This window comes from Denticeps clupeoides, chromosome 13 (genome assembly GCF_900700375.1).
Source record: "Denticeps clupeoides chromosome 13, fDenClu1.1, whole genome shotgun sequence".
In the NCBI taxonomy this organism is placed as follows: domain Eukaryota; kingdom Metazoa; phylum Chordata; class Actinopteri; order Clupeiformes; family Denticipitidae; genus Denticeps; species Denticeps clupeoides.
This window is the reverse complement of record NC_041719.1, coordinates 12,893,873-12,906,440: the sequence shown is the minus strand read 5'-3', so window position 1 is coordinate 12,906,440 and position 12,568 is coordinate 12,893,873. Positions and strand designations below refer to the sequence as shown.

Sequence of the window (12,568 nt, the reverse complement as noted above, 5' to 3'; positions counted from 1 at the left end):
ACCCACATAATTGGAGGCCGTTATGTGGACCCGTGGAAGTACATTCAAATCTGAAACAGACCGTTCCGTTGACCTAAATCAATCAGGTACAAGCAGGAAGGCCTGAAGCGCTAATTGCCTTGATAACAGAACTAGCAACTCTTTGGTCGAAGGCAAAAAGTTGCTGTTTTCATGTAAATGAGACTCTTTCACGCAGTGTTCTCTATGCTGGGGGTCGACCTCGCACCCTTCAGGCACCACACACACACACACACACACACACACAGAGGCCACTCGGAAGTCCCAGTTCCCCTTCCTCTGAAATTGACCATAATTAAAATCATACTCATTCTACGTACTGTTTCAAAGACAGGGTGGCCTCCAGGGTCAACAACAAAGAGCCGTCTTCCGTCTGAATGTCAGATGTGGCAAAAGATTGCTCAACGCTTCCCTGAGTACCAGCTCTCGTTGTACGACAGACTAAAATGAATTTACTCTGACTATAGGGTGCATTTAGAAAAAGACACAGATGATACTGTAAACAACATGCTCTGTAAAATCTGCTATTATGGATTCATATGTTACCAAATGCAGTTCAGACGAATCCCCCTATCACCACTGAGACCCTTCGTGTGGAGCCCTGAGCTGAGAAATCTGTGCGGCCCGGCAGCAGAAGAGGATGTTCACAAGCGAAGGAACCTAATCTCTCCCAGCAGGCACCCAAGCCTCTCTGTAAGTGTATGAATGGAGATAATATCTCTGTAATGAGGCCTGTTTTGTACCATCAAAGTCTTCAAAAGACCCTGAAACTTGACCTCCCTCTCACAGTGACAATCCCTCTGTAATAGTCCCCCCATTATTAATTGTTTTCTCTCTCTTGCTAACTCACCGACTCACTTTGCAGTCATTTTGGGCTTCCTAGCTCACAGGATTGGAGCTGTCTGGCGTAGTTTATGCTGCCAACAAATCAGACATCTCGCCTAATTCAAATTCATTCACACACAGACACACACAAATAAAAAAAAACATTTGCTAAGCAAATGGATGTGTGCCAAGCAGCTGCCTACTAATAAGTTATTGACATGAAGAAATGTATGCCCTGCGCATGGGACTGCGAAAGGAAGGTTCACGGGAGGTTCACTCCAAGTCCAAGTGTCCTTTCAATCTCTCCACCACACAATGTGCCCGTCTGTCTAAACATCCGCTTCTATTTCAGGAGCTGACCGGGCAGCCACAGCTGTGCACAGGTAAGAACCAGAATGTTTGCATATCCTTTCGTGACTATTGTCTGCTGTTGGACGGGCAATGATAAGGCCGACAGCTATCTGATAGCCCAGAGCTTTTACACTATCCCTGTGCCCTCAGGACAGGGAAGATGGCAGACTGTCGTTTTTTGAAGAAAATGTGACATGGCCGATAGATCAGTCAGTTAATATGAATATCGTTCCAAACCGAGATAATCTTCGAACAGATACGGTGGCTAAGATAAAACCCTCAGATGTGGTTTTCGTGTGTTGCTGGTACTCCTGAGTGATAGAGATGGTTTAGATTTTAAGGTAGTACCAGAAAACTACTTTATAGTCATGTCATTTAGTGTTTAGAATGATTAGTGAATAGTGTTTATGACTAAGACTGCATTTGTTTCTACACCACAGTGTTTACTGTATGCCATAATACTAAAATACTGTAATCCTACAAAATTATAACAGAATAATATTGCATTATAACTTGATTATTTTGGCCACATTCTTTATAATAAATAGATCGGATTTGACTGGGTTAAATGAAGAATGTGCTTTCCATTCATTCTAGCATTCTAGTTTAACACATTTGTTAAACCCATTTACTAGGTACTGGCCTGTATGTCTTGTGTGACCATCTGTGAAAGGCACAATACCCTCTACAGTGTGTGTACTGCTGGAGATCAAAGTGTGAGACTGTGGCCGTCTTGTCGTTGACCGGGCTATTCTCACAGGCCTGAATGGCAGTCTTCTCTCCTTTTGTTGCCCTGTACATTGGCAGTCACTGACCCGGGAATGACTGTCACACCATTGCTAAGAGGCAGACGCCGACTGAGCCAATCCCATCAAACAGGCTCGTCAGGGGCCTAGCTTGTGAACTGAGGCAATACCTCCTCACCCTCACCTATACCTCGGATTCAGGCGGCAACTGCTGTGATCTGTGGATATTAACCCCTGAGCAGCTCAGTCATCACTTCACATAAGCAACAGTGACTTGCCGTAGCTAGATCTGAACGAGACTTGCCTGCGTCTGTCTGTGTGTGCAAATAGGTTGCAGCTATATCATAAAAATGTTTATTATAATCTAATTTTACAATAAAAAATCTAATTTTTGAAATCAGTAGTGTTCATTACTTCGTTACTGTGTTCATAAATTAATACATTATGTGAATTGTAAATAATGACTAAAATAGCTGGTTAGATTGAATAGATTTTTTAAAACTAATATAAAATTCAACTCATGCCCCCTCAATGGTGATTAAAAAAAAGTCACTTAAAGTCCACCAAAAGCTGGTAGTCTGTCGGCGCCAGTTGTTTAAGAGAAACAGCGCCATCTACCGGCGTTTTACTTTAGTCGATATCCGTAATGCCCTACTTCATTATGAGACACCAATCTTTTTGTGAATGCGTAGCCATGAATTAAAGAAGGAAAGAACGAAGAACGAGCGCATAAATTAACGAATTCATTGATAAATGAACCAACCAATAAACCAACTAATCAGTTACTCAATCCTTCACTCATTCACGACAAGTATTCGTTTCACGTTAATAAATGTTTCTTGGGATTAACCTTCTACAATATTGTTCACATGCATCAGTGAGTGTTTCCATTCGATCTTTTTAACCCTTGCCAGCGATTTGTTCGATTTTTCTGTGATCGACAGTATCTGATCTCCGGCTAACGATACTTGCTTAGTTTGGTCTAATTCAACATGGCGGCGTTGTGTGAGGGATAACGCGCTTGTGCCGAACTGTTCTGTCGACATGTCGCTCCTGCGACTGTGTGCCTTTCCAAAATGCCCGACCGGTCGTTTCGTTCTCGAAACCGGCGTTGGTCATGTGTTTAAAGCTGACCACTGCTGCTCCTGCCATAGAATACGGAATGTTTGGGGAGGAAGGCTAGCAGGTTAGTAAGCTAACGTCAGGTCGTGCCATGCACAGGTGATGAGTTGTGCACCAGTAGGTCAGACTCCATTGTAAGTTAAGCGTCGTGAACCTTTAATTAAACGTTGGTTGCTGCCATGCACACTGAAGGTGAAAGATAAACAAATGGGAATTAAACTCGGGTAAACTGAGTTGGGTCTTTTAATTCCAGTTCATCTCTTACTCAATAAAAAAGAATCCTAGAAATCTCCGCGTTCACAAAGTCATGTATGTCTGAACGTACACACGTTCAGGATTTAATAATCATTAATATAGTGCCTTTCAGCTTGGGGTCAATCTACATGTCTAAATCCATGTACGGCATACACTTTCACACTATTAGCCATAGGTAATAGGGTTTGGGGTTAGGATTATTTATTTTGGAATATTGCATACATTCTGCTGTATTAATTCATAAGATCTGCTGTATTATTTCGCATTTTCACAACTTACCGGCTTAAGCAATTGAAAAACGTGTGTGTGCACTTTCACAAACATGTCTGTCGAAAACAGAACTCACTTTGTCCCCCCACAGACAAACCTTGGCCAACGTTCCGGAGGTGCTATTCTACTGTAATACCAAAGAAAGATGAGGGGAAGAAGAGATTATGGGAACAGTCTCACCTGTTGGATGGTATTGTACAAAATTTATTAATGACTTACTGTGTATCATTTGTAATAATTCTTCAGCTATTTATCAGTTTTTTGGGATGTTCTGCCATGTTGAACGGCAAAGTGACAAATTAAAGTGATCATCAAGGCTTATTGGAGAGCAACCTTGGACCTGACAAGCCTTTAAATGCATATGTATATTATTCCTTGCTTTGGTGCGCTCACACATTTTTGATATGATTTTTTTTTTTAAATATAGTTTTTCACACTTAAAGTTTTTGAACAGAAAACACTTGAGTTTGTTTTTACTTTACTTTATTTTGCAGACGCTTTTATCCAAAGCGACTTACAAGAGGAAAACAACAGCAATTCTCGTTCGATTTCTATAGAATTTTGAGTTTACAAAACTTAGAGCCCTGATAAGGCCTAACTTGTCAGCAAAGAGCATGCTCGGAGATTAAGTGCTAGACGAAGAAAAAATTATAATATATATATATGTGTGTGTGTGTGTGTGTGTGTGTGTATGTGTATATATATATATATATATGTATATATATATGTATTATTTTGTGCAATGTGTATGCATGTGCGTGTGTAAGTGTTAGATTTGTCTGAAATACTTTTTGAATAAGCGGGTTTTCACTTGCTTCTTAAAGGTTTTTATTTTGATTATACATGATACTATTATAATTCTTAAAAATGTTTGTAAAGGTAATTTATTCTCAGAGCTCTGTCTTTGACTCTCTTTAGTGCTTGAAGCCAGGATCCAGCAGCTACAATCTGATGTCGTTTTAGATTTCAAACATTCAAATGTGCAAATGGTCAAAGTCCATCCAGGTGGAAGAGGAAATACACCAGGGAGAGGAGACATTCTTAAGTTGTCACTGACTTCTAAAAAAACAGGCACAGGAGACCTCTTAACACAAAAAACTCACAGCAGTCGCTGGCTGGAAAAGCTGAAACATGAGAAATGGAATAAAGCAAAGAAACAAATGCTCCTTTTTCAAAAGGCCCAGAGTAAAGTGGCAACCAGTCAAAGCAGCAAAAGCCATCAGATGCTTCAGAGCACATCGATAAAAAAAATCTCAACAGCAAAAAAGATCAAGCCTCTTGGCAAACAGCAGCAAGTTCGACCTATGGCACTCACTTCAAAGCAGAAGGTTCCCATCGTGGCCACCCCTGTTGTCAAGGAAAAAAGTCCTAAAGATGAACTGCTTGAAGCAGAGATGGTAGAACAACAGTGGACTCCACCAGAGAAGCTTCTGGAAGATAAGGAGGGAAATCGCTATGAGGATGCCCAGCTTAGTGTACGCTGCTACATGGAGGCCTCTGTGTTCGTTGGTGATGTGGATCAGGCACAGCGCTGTTTAAACAGTCACCATCGGCATCTATCCCGACGCAAGCTTCTCTCTATCAGCGCCTATAACATCATGCTCAGGGCTTGGGCTAAAAGAGTGAGTATGGTTTATGCAGGTTAATGATTTTTTTTTTACTTAATGCACTAAAAAAAAAATTTTTTTAAATTGGTACATTGGTCCCATATGATCAGAATACGGCATGGATATTCCTCTTTTCCTCAATTAATTGTTACTTGTCAAAGCAAAATATTGTTGTTTTAAAAAAAATCATGTCAACATAATATTTGTCAGTTACTGTAATACCAATTTATTGTGAAAAAACAGATGTAGATTAATCACATCCAGAGTATGAGATTTTCAACTTTCACTCAAAGGTACAGTGTTACTTAAAATCTATTTTATTATGTCCCTGGTACCAGAGTTAAGTTGGTTAATCTATGTTGGTTAATCTAATTGTTTTTGTTAAACTATTTTTTTTTAAGTGCGAGTCTAATATTGTAATGGAGCCATAGCCATTTGAGAGTTGATCACAGCGATAATCATGGCAATGCCTACAATATCATAATCTCCCCATCACACAGTCACAGGCCCATCAGTCAAACGGTGCGTTCTTCCAGTAACCATTTCATTCATGTTATCCCCTTCTCCAAAGCTAACAATTCAGTAATGAACACAACCTAAGTGTGGCACCAGTAAGCGGGCACATGCAAATTAACCCACCATTTTCTGATCCAATGCCACTTCCTGTGGTCTTTTTATTTTTATTTGTTAATTTTTCCTCCCAAACATTTCTTCCAGTCACCAATAATGGATATGCATATTTCTATTAATTAAACACAACGAAAACTGTTTGATGCTGGTTATACAGTTATAAAATTGTTAAACCCACATAGGGGGTATTGATTTTTGTTTTACTCCTCGAACCCCTAAAGTAAAAAACTTGAAAAATCTCGATGCCTCTTTTTACTGTTTACAGTTCAGATCTGTCACCCTGTGAGAAAGTTCTAGTGTTGATGTTATTTAAATGTAGAATTCCAATCCTTGGTATTTGAAAGTGAAAGTAATGATGTATCATTGTAAAATCTTAAACATAGTCTTCCACTGCTCCTATAATAATCAAATAATCTTGCAGTTTTTTTGTCCTCTTGTAGGGATCATTGAACCAGACCTTTCGCTTGTTTGGCATGATAGAAGAAGCTGGTCTGAAGCCCAACATCAGCTCATACTGCGCTGTGCTGGAGTGCATTGGACGCAGCTCTGACTCTTCTCGGGTCATCAACAGGTAGCTCTCAACTGGGCTTTAGAGGGATAGTGAGTGAAGACACTATGAAAGCGAGGCTTGTATGTCCGCTGCCTTCACGTCCTCTGTTGAGCCTTTGAGATTATTTAATTGATTATACAGTGATTTTTTGGTTTTATTTAAGCAAAGGGAGCCAGGTATAATTTATTAAAGATTATCATTATTCTCTTTGTCAACAGCAGATCAGTGTAAAACGTGAATGTGTGTGTGTGTCACTGTCGCCAGAATATGCAGGAGCACAGTGTTAGCTGAGAGGGGGAGAGGGGGTCATGTGATAGTTTTGAGGCTTTCTGAGCCATTCATCAGGTCGATCCAGGTTAATCCCTTTCCAACCTGGGAAAGCAAAGGCGTGAAACAGCCCAGTGACTGTTCAGAGGAGGGCCAGCCCTTTAGCCAATCGATCGCTGCTCTGTAAGCTTATATAAATGACTTTCCGGAGTGTTTGGTTCTCTGCTTTTGTTTACTGTAGGCTTTAGAGTACAGCACGTCTCCTCCTGTTCCTCCTCCTCCCACGTCTTCGTCTTAATTTACCCTGCCGGTGTTCGGATCAGCCAGCACCCACTTCCAGTGCACTCACCACTGTTAGTGTCCTTGCCGGTTTGCTTCTCTTTCTTGTCAGCCGATACCGCTCATCTCACCGCTGTCTTGGATCAATTTGTCCACTGATGGAAAGAACAGACTGTAGAAAAAAAATTGTGTGCCCCGGGCATCTGATATGATGAACGCATGCGATACAGAGGCGTGGCCGGACCACTACAATCTTCAGTGTATTTTAAGCAGATATTTAATCTACCAGCTAGAAAGCAGCTTAAAAGAAGGGGTCAGAAGCAACTCCCTGAATATGAAATGATTTGGGAATACAAATTGACTTCTCTGTGGCTGTTAATTGTATTTGGATCAGCGGGAGGTTCCAGGATTTCCGCCAGATGGCAATTACGTGACATTATTTAATCATTGCAGCGAAGTTGTGGAGGGCAGAGCGCTGTGCTGTGGATCCAGGCTTGGACAGTAGGGGGCAGTGGCACCCCTCTGCCAGCTGAGCTGCGAGCAATTTATCCACACACCCTGTTGCTTTGGACAACCAAAGATGCGATACTGTGTGACTTCGCAAAATATTAATCCTTATGTTCATGCAAAGAATACCCAGTGTTATTATAAATCTCGTCATCAGATAATCAACTGTATATAGATCTATGTCTTTAATGCCCTGATCTTTGTTCCTCATGTCTGTGAGACGGGCCGACGCTGAGATCCCCTCTGCACCATTTAATCAGTATTCCAGGCGCTGCCACTTGACATACCTTTCTGAAATGAACAGGCTGGGCATGGGCATGGCGCTGCGAGTCGGGGTGATTTTCATTTGAATAAACATTTCGGTTTCTGCTCCATGACCATCTGTCTGTGGCTGATTTCATATTCAGGGTGGAAGGGACCTGTGCGTCATGTAGTGTTGAGTATCGGTTTGGGTGCTGGGATTTCTTTGCTGAGCCAGACGAAAGCTAGAAAAAAAACGAAATAAATCTCAACAATATAAACAGGATTTATGTGAAGGAACGTTATTGGTGAATGTTTATGGGTGTCTGTGTGTCTCTCTCTGCCTTTACAGATGTATTCAGCAGATGGAGACGGATGGAATTAGCATGGACGACCTGTTCAGGCTCTGTGTGTTTCGGCAGGATGAAAGGGAAATGGTGCTGAGGGCCATCCGCACGGTGCAGCCAGACTTCCAGCCCCAAACACTGGCAGGGCGGCTCCTCTGCCCCTCACCGCTGGTGCACAGTTTCTATACCGAGGTGCGGTATGTGCTTAGGTTCCACACCCCTCAGCCACAACATAAAAACAGCATGTTCTGTGTTGAATTGAATTGCAGAGCTGGGTTTGGACTCCGCTAGTCGTGATATATGAGATTGACCTGCATGAGACCTGATCCGGCTGTTTGCTTGTTCTTGGTGCCTTGGAGACGGTGGAGCAGCAGTAAAAGAGTGGAAAGTTTCTGTGCAAGGCAGCTCGCAGACAATAGACAGAGATGCCCACTGGACAGATTGCTTCTTTTAGAGAATGAGGTTTGATGAATTACCTCTATCAGAAATCATCTGAATTTTTTTTGTGATGTTCATTCCATGTATGTGTACGTATCAAAACATTATGCCTTTTTTCTTTTAAATCTTTTTTTTTTTTCCACTAATTATGTTCTATAGCTCCAACTTCATCAGGTAAATGAATGCTGGCAGTTGCTTAGTGATCAACAAATTCAGTCACCTAAACCCATAAAGGTCAAGACTTATCGCTGTGCAAAATAAGGGCGACTGGCCTGAAATAACTGAATGCAAATCACTATGGATGTATTGGATAAAACTGAATTATGCCCTGGAAAATCCACAGGAAGGTTTACTGGATTGATGTAGGTCTCATTAGTTGCACTGTTTATGTTAGCATCATGGTGTGTCTGTACATTTTTGACAGAATAACTATTATTGTTGTATAGATTTTTTTTTTGCTTTGGCTCAATAATGGAACTAGTCAATAACACAACAAAATTAATTCCAATTCATCGCTTGGCAATATTGGCTTATTCAGAAATAATAAGGCACAATAGGACTGAGGCCTTATATAAGGACTATGACCTCATGGAATACAGTATAAGTTAAAATTACTATTCAAGGTTGTATAGGGTGATGTATATTCTTCTGTCGCTATGACATTTTCAGCTCAGTGCAACTAATGGCCTTCACAGACTGAACGAGTCCAACACAGCGCTGCGCTCTGAATCTCATTGTTTTTTTATGGACTGCGCAACCAAAGAGCGTCTTGCGCTGCATCCAGCATAGCGGCCAGCGGTGCCCAAACCGGCGAGCCTCTGCAGACACCGCAGTCAAAGTTGATTATTGTTGAACTTTGACCTCTGCCCTTGTGACGCATGAACGTGCAACCAGTAGAAACAAGGCATCGACGAGGCGCTCAAATCAAGATGGAGGAGAGGCTGATTAAAGCAGTGATTATTATCTATAACTTTTTTTATATATTGCTTTATAGGCATAAAATAAAAATAGGGATGTAAGGGATGCTCTCAAGCAGAGAAGATTTCTCTATTTGCGGTGCCACCCCAGATTGGCCCCTCAGGGATGCTGACCTCTCGCTGCGCGAGGTGGCTGGCAGGGCCACACTGTGCCAGGCACCCAGGAAGAGGCAGCGGAGATTAGGAGGGGAGACGAGGGCATCCCAGCTGTCTGCTCCAGGGCCCAGCTCATAGTCAGGCTCCTCACGCCACCGCCCCCACTGCCCTTTCCCGCCCCTGCATGCGCTGACAGCTGACACACTTTTACACACACAGGCGAGCACAACTCTTCCTGGCGGCGAGGAGCCGACTGCGTTTCTGCGCTCAGACGTGTCGAAATCTTTCTTTGCAGCCTTGACACCCTGCCGTGTGCAATGTTAAGTAGTTTATGTCCTGGCCACTACGTTTCGTTTGCCCATTGTCCACACCACCTCGTTTAGGACGATTTAACACTTGGTTCTGTGTAGATTAATAACGTGTCAACCTCCACTGCATCGGCTGCCACGCAGTGTGTGTGTCAAGTCGTAACACACGGATGTCCTTGCTGACCACCGGCTCCCCGTTCAGTAATAAACGGCGCAACCGGCTGCGTGCTAAAGGTAGAAGTGCGTGCGGGGCGCACTATCTGGCGGTTTATTTGATATACGCTGCATTTACAATGTACAAGGCCTGCCGTTTGGAAACCTGCCAGAAGCTTTTTAGTGTGTGTCGGATGAAACGTAATTTAGGCCTGTGGAGTCGCGTGGTTGTGTTCTTTGACCTAAAGCTCTTGTCACAATGTGTACATTGTGCCGCAAAACCAGTCACGCTTTCTTTTCTTTGCCATGCCATCATCAAGGAGATGTTTTTAGAGCATGGCGTATTCATATTCCTCGTGGAGGAGAGAATGACCCCTGAAGGGCTGCTTTCAGCTGTACGTGGAATCCAGGGAATAATTCCCTAGTATGGATGCAGGGGCATAATGAGCCATCACCAGGAGTCAATGCAGACCCCCTGCCCACCTTGCCTAACCAGAACAAATAGGCCGGGACTTCTTCGCTCACCATTGGCATGAGTGAACCAAAAGCTGTTATCAAGCTTGAAATTTACAGCATTTTAGCACCACTATGTGGCACTAGCCTTATATAATAAGCCACTAGTTCTCACACCTCACAAAGGCTGTTGATTAAAAACTCATGTTGGTAAGAATTTGGCAGCTGTTTTTCACAGGGCTGTTAAAACAGCCTCTTTACATGCACCAGTCTGGAGCTAGATGTACTCTGATCGATTTGAGGCAGAAGCCGGTAAGTGGGGGGCAAAAAAGCCTTTGAGATAAATTCCAGTTCTTCATGAAAAATTGTTTTGGGGTGAAACATTGCCTCCAGTAGTACACTTTGCTGACCTGTAGTGCTTGTGTGTTTCAGAGGGATAAAGCTCAGTATTCCAAACTGGCCTTCGGTGAAACAGAGCTCCAGAAGCGCTTTGCCCGACAGCTGGCTATGGAGCAGGCCAGTTGCGTCACCATTGACTCTGTGGAAGCCATCAAGCCTGTCACTGAGCAAATGGCCCACATGGTACATTGCCCTCAAAAGCCACATTTGCATGTTTTCTTAAGGCTCTTTTAATTTAGCTTTGTTTGTTTGTTTTATTTATTTCATAAATTTTTTTTAATGTGCTTTGAGATACAGAGTGTGCCGCTTGGGGCCTTTCAGATGGTTTCAGTCTTGGCATTTACTTGCCTGGCATCTCCTGACAGCAGTGCTGAGTGGAGCGATAGGACAGTCCCTGGTGGTCACACAACATTTACAGCTTGCGGAACAGAATAGTAATGTATTCTAATGCAGTTCTTCTGAGCCCAGAGGGGCTCACCTTTAGATGGGGAGGCCAGCCTGTGTAGTCAGGCTTCGTCGTCAGCTTGTGCCGAAAGAAAATCCCCTTGATGAATAGGTGACCCAATTTTTAGCTTAGCTGCCCACTACAACTATGGAAGTGGTCTTATCCACTCTTTACTATCATGCTTGTATATGCTTCTAGATGTATGATTGAACAAAATCTCACAAAGCTTGGAACTGAGGTAAAATCCAACATGTTTCAGAGGGAGCTCCTGGCATCGCAGCGAGTGCATTGGCGGAAGGCCCTGCTTCAGGCTCTAAAGGACAGCAAGCTAATTCTCTCCACAAGCAACCAGAAGACATGGAGAATGAACCTGTACCCTTATCTCTGCCTCCTGGACAACCACGAGTATGTGGACATCATGCTTCAGGTGTGAACTTTTTGCTTTGTCTTCAAACATCACTTTGATTCTAATCCTTAACAATGTGTACTAATCATTCATTTCTTTCACAGGGTCTGTCCAACCTGCAGCCCAGTGGAGAGTCACTGCTCCTAATGGCCAAGGAACTGGGCACCAGAGTCTACAACAAGTTCTGCATCCGTCAGAAAGGCCACAGCCAGATGGTGGACAAGCTTGGGCGTATTTACTATGAATATCTACAGCTTTTGGCCAAAGACACACCGGTACAGAGAGCTGTTGTCATCTGTATTTAAAACCCTTGATTGTTTATAATGAAGCGTCTTCTTCAAAAATGTATCGAATTTCTTAAATGCATATACATTTATTTCATTCCTGCTAAATTCCAATTTCAGTGTGCCATGTTAAACTGATTGTGTACAAGCTTAATGCCTCAATAGCATTTTTTAAAATTACTTGTTAAGCTTTTGACTCACAAGGCAGAAAAAAGTAAATCCAACAAATTTAATCAAACAACTTTGTGACTAATCGTGAATTTTCATCTATAAAACTGCAAAAAAAAAAACATAGATGCTCTGCTGTAAGCAGCTCATAAGATCATATGGCTCATACAGTGTGTATTATTCCAGGCCACTGATGTGCTACCTCGGGAGCGGTGGTCTGATCTGGAGGGTCAATTCAGCACTGGTCCCTCACTGCTGGGTGATGACACACATTGGCCACACGTGCTTGTGGTTCAGCTGGGCACCTTTTTTGTGGACCTCATGGTGCGAGAGCTGAAGGTGCAGAACGACATCCTGAGCCCGAATGAAGAGAGAAAACTCATCCCAGTCCTGTATCACATGTACACATTCCGAAGTAACCGTCAGG

The 12,568-nt window shown here is 42.7% G+C and overlaps 1 protein-coding gene across 2 annotated transcripts in view; it reads left to right on the top strand.

Moving 5' to 3' along the window:
- The first annotated feature begins 2,931 nt into the window (after positions 1 to 2,931).
- polrmt (polymerase (RNA) mitochondrial (DNA directed)) overlaps positions 2,932 to 12,568 on the top strand; it is a 35,911-nt gene continuing 26,274 nt past the window's right edge. For both annotated transcript variants that reach the window (XM_029001525.1, XM_029001526.1), the window contains exons 1-9: positions 2,932 to 3,126; positions 3,679 to 3,777; positions 4,506 to 5,209; positions 6,265 to 6,395; positions 8,020 to 8,206; positions 10,872 to 11,021; positions 11,543 to 11,710; positions 11,794 to 11,964; positions 12,328 to 12,567. In XM_029001525.1, coding sequence (XP_028857358.1) covers positions 2,985 to 3,126; positions 3,679 to 3,777; positions 4,506 to 5,209; positions 6,265 to 6,395; positions 8,020 to 8,206; positions 10,872 to 11,021; positions 11,543 to 11,710; positions 11,794 to 11,964; positions 12,328 to 12,567 — 1,992 coding nt within the window. In that variant the 5' untranslated portion in view covers positions 2,932 to 2,984. The remainder of the gene's footprint in view (positions 3,127 to 3,678; positions 3,778 to 4,505; positions 5,210 to 6,264; positions 6,396 to 8,019; positions 8,207 to 10,871; positions 11,022 to 11,542; positions 11,711 to 11,793; positions 11,965 to 12,327; position 12,568) is intronic.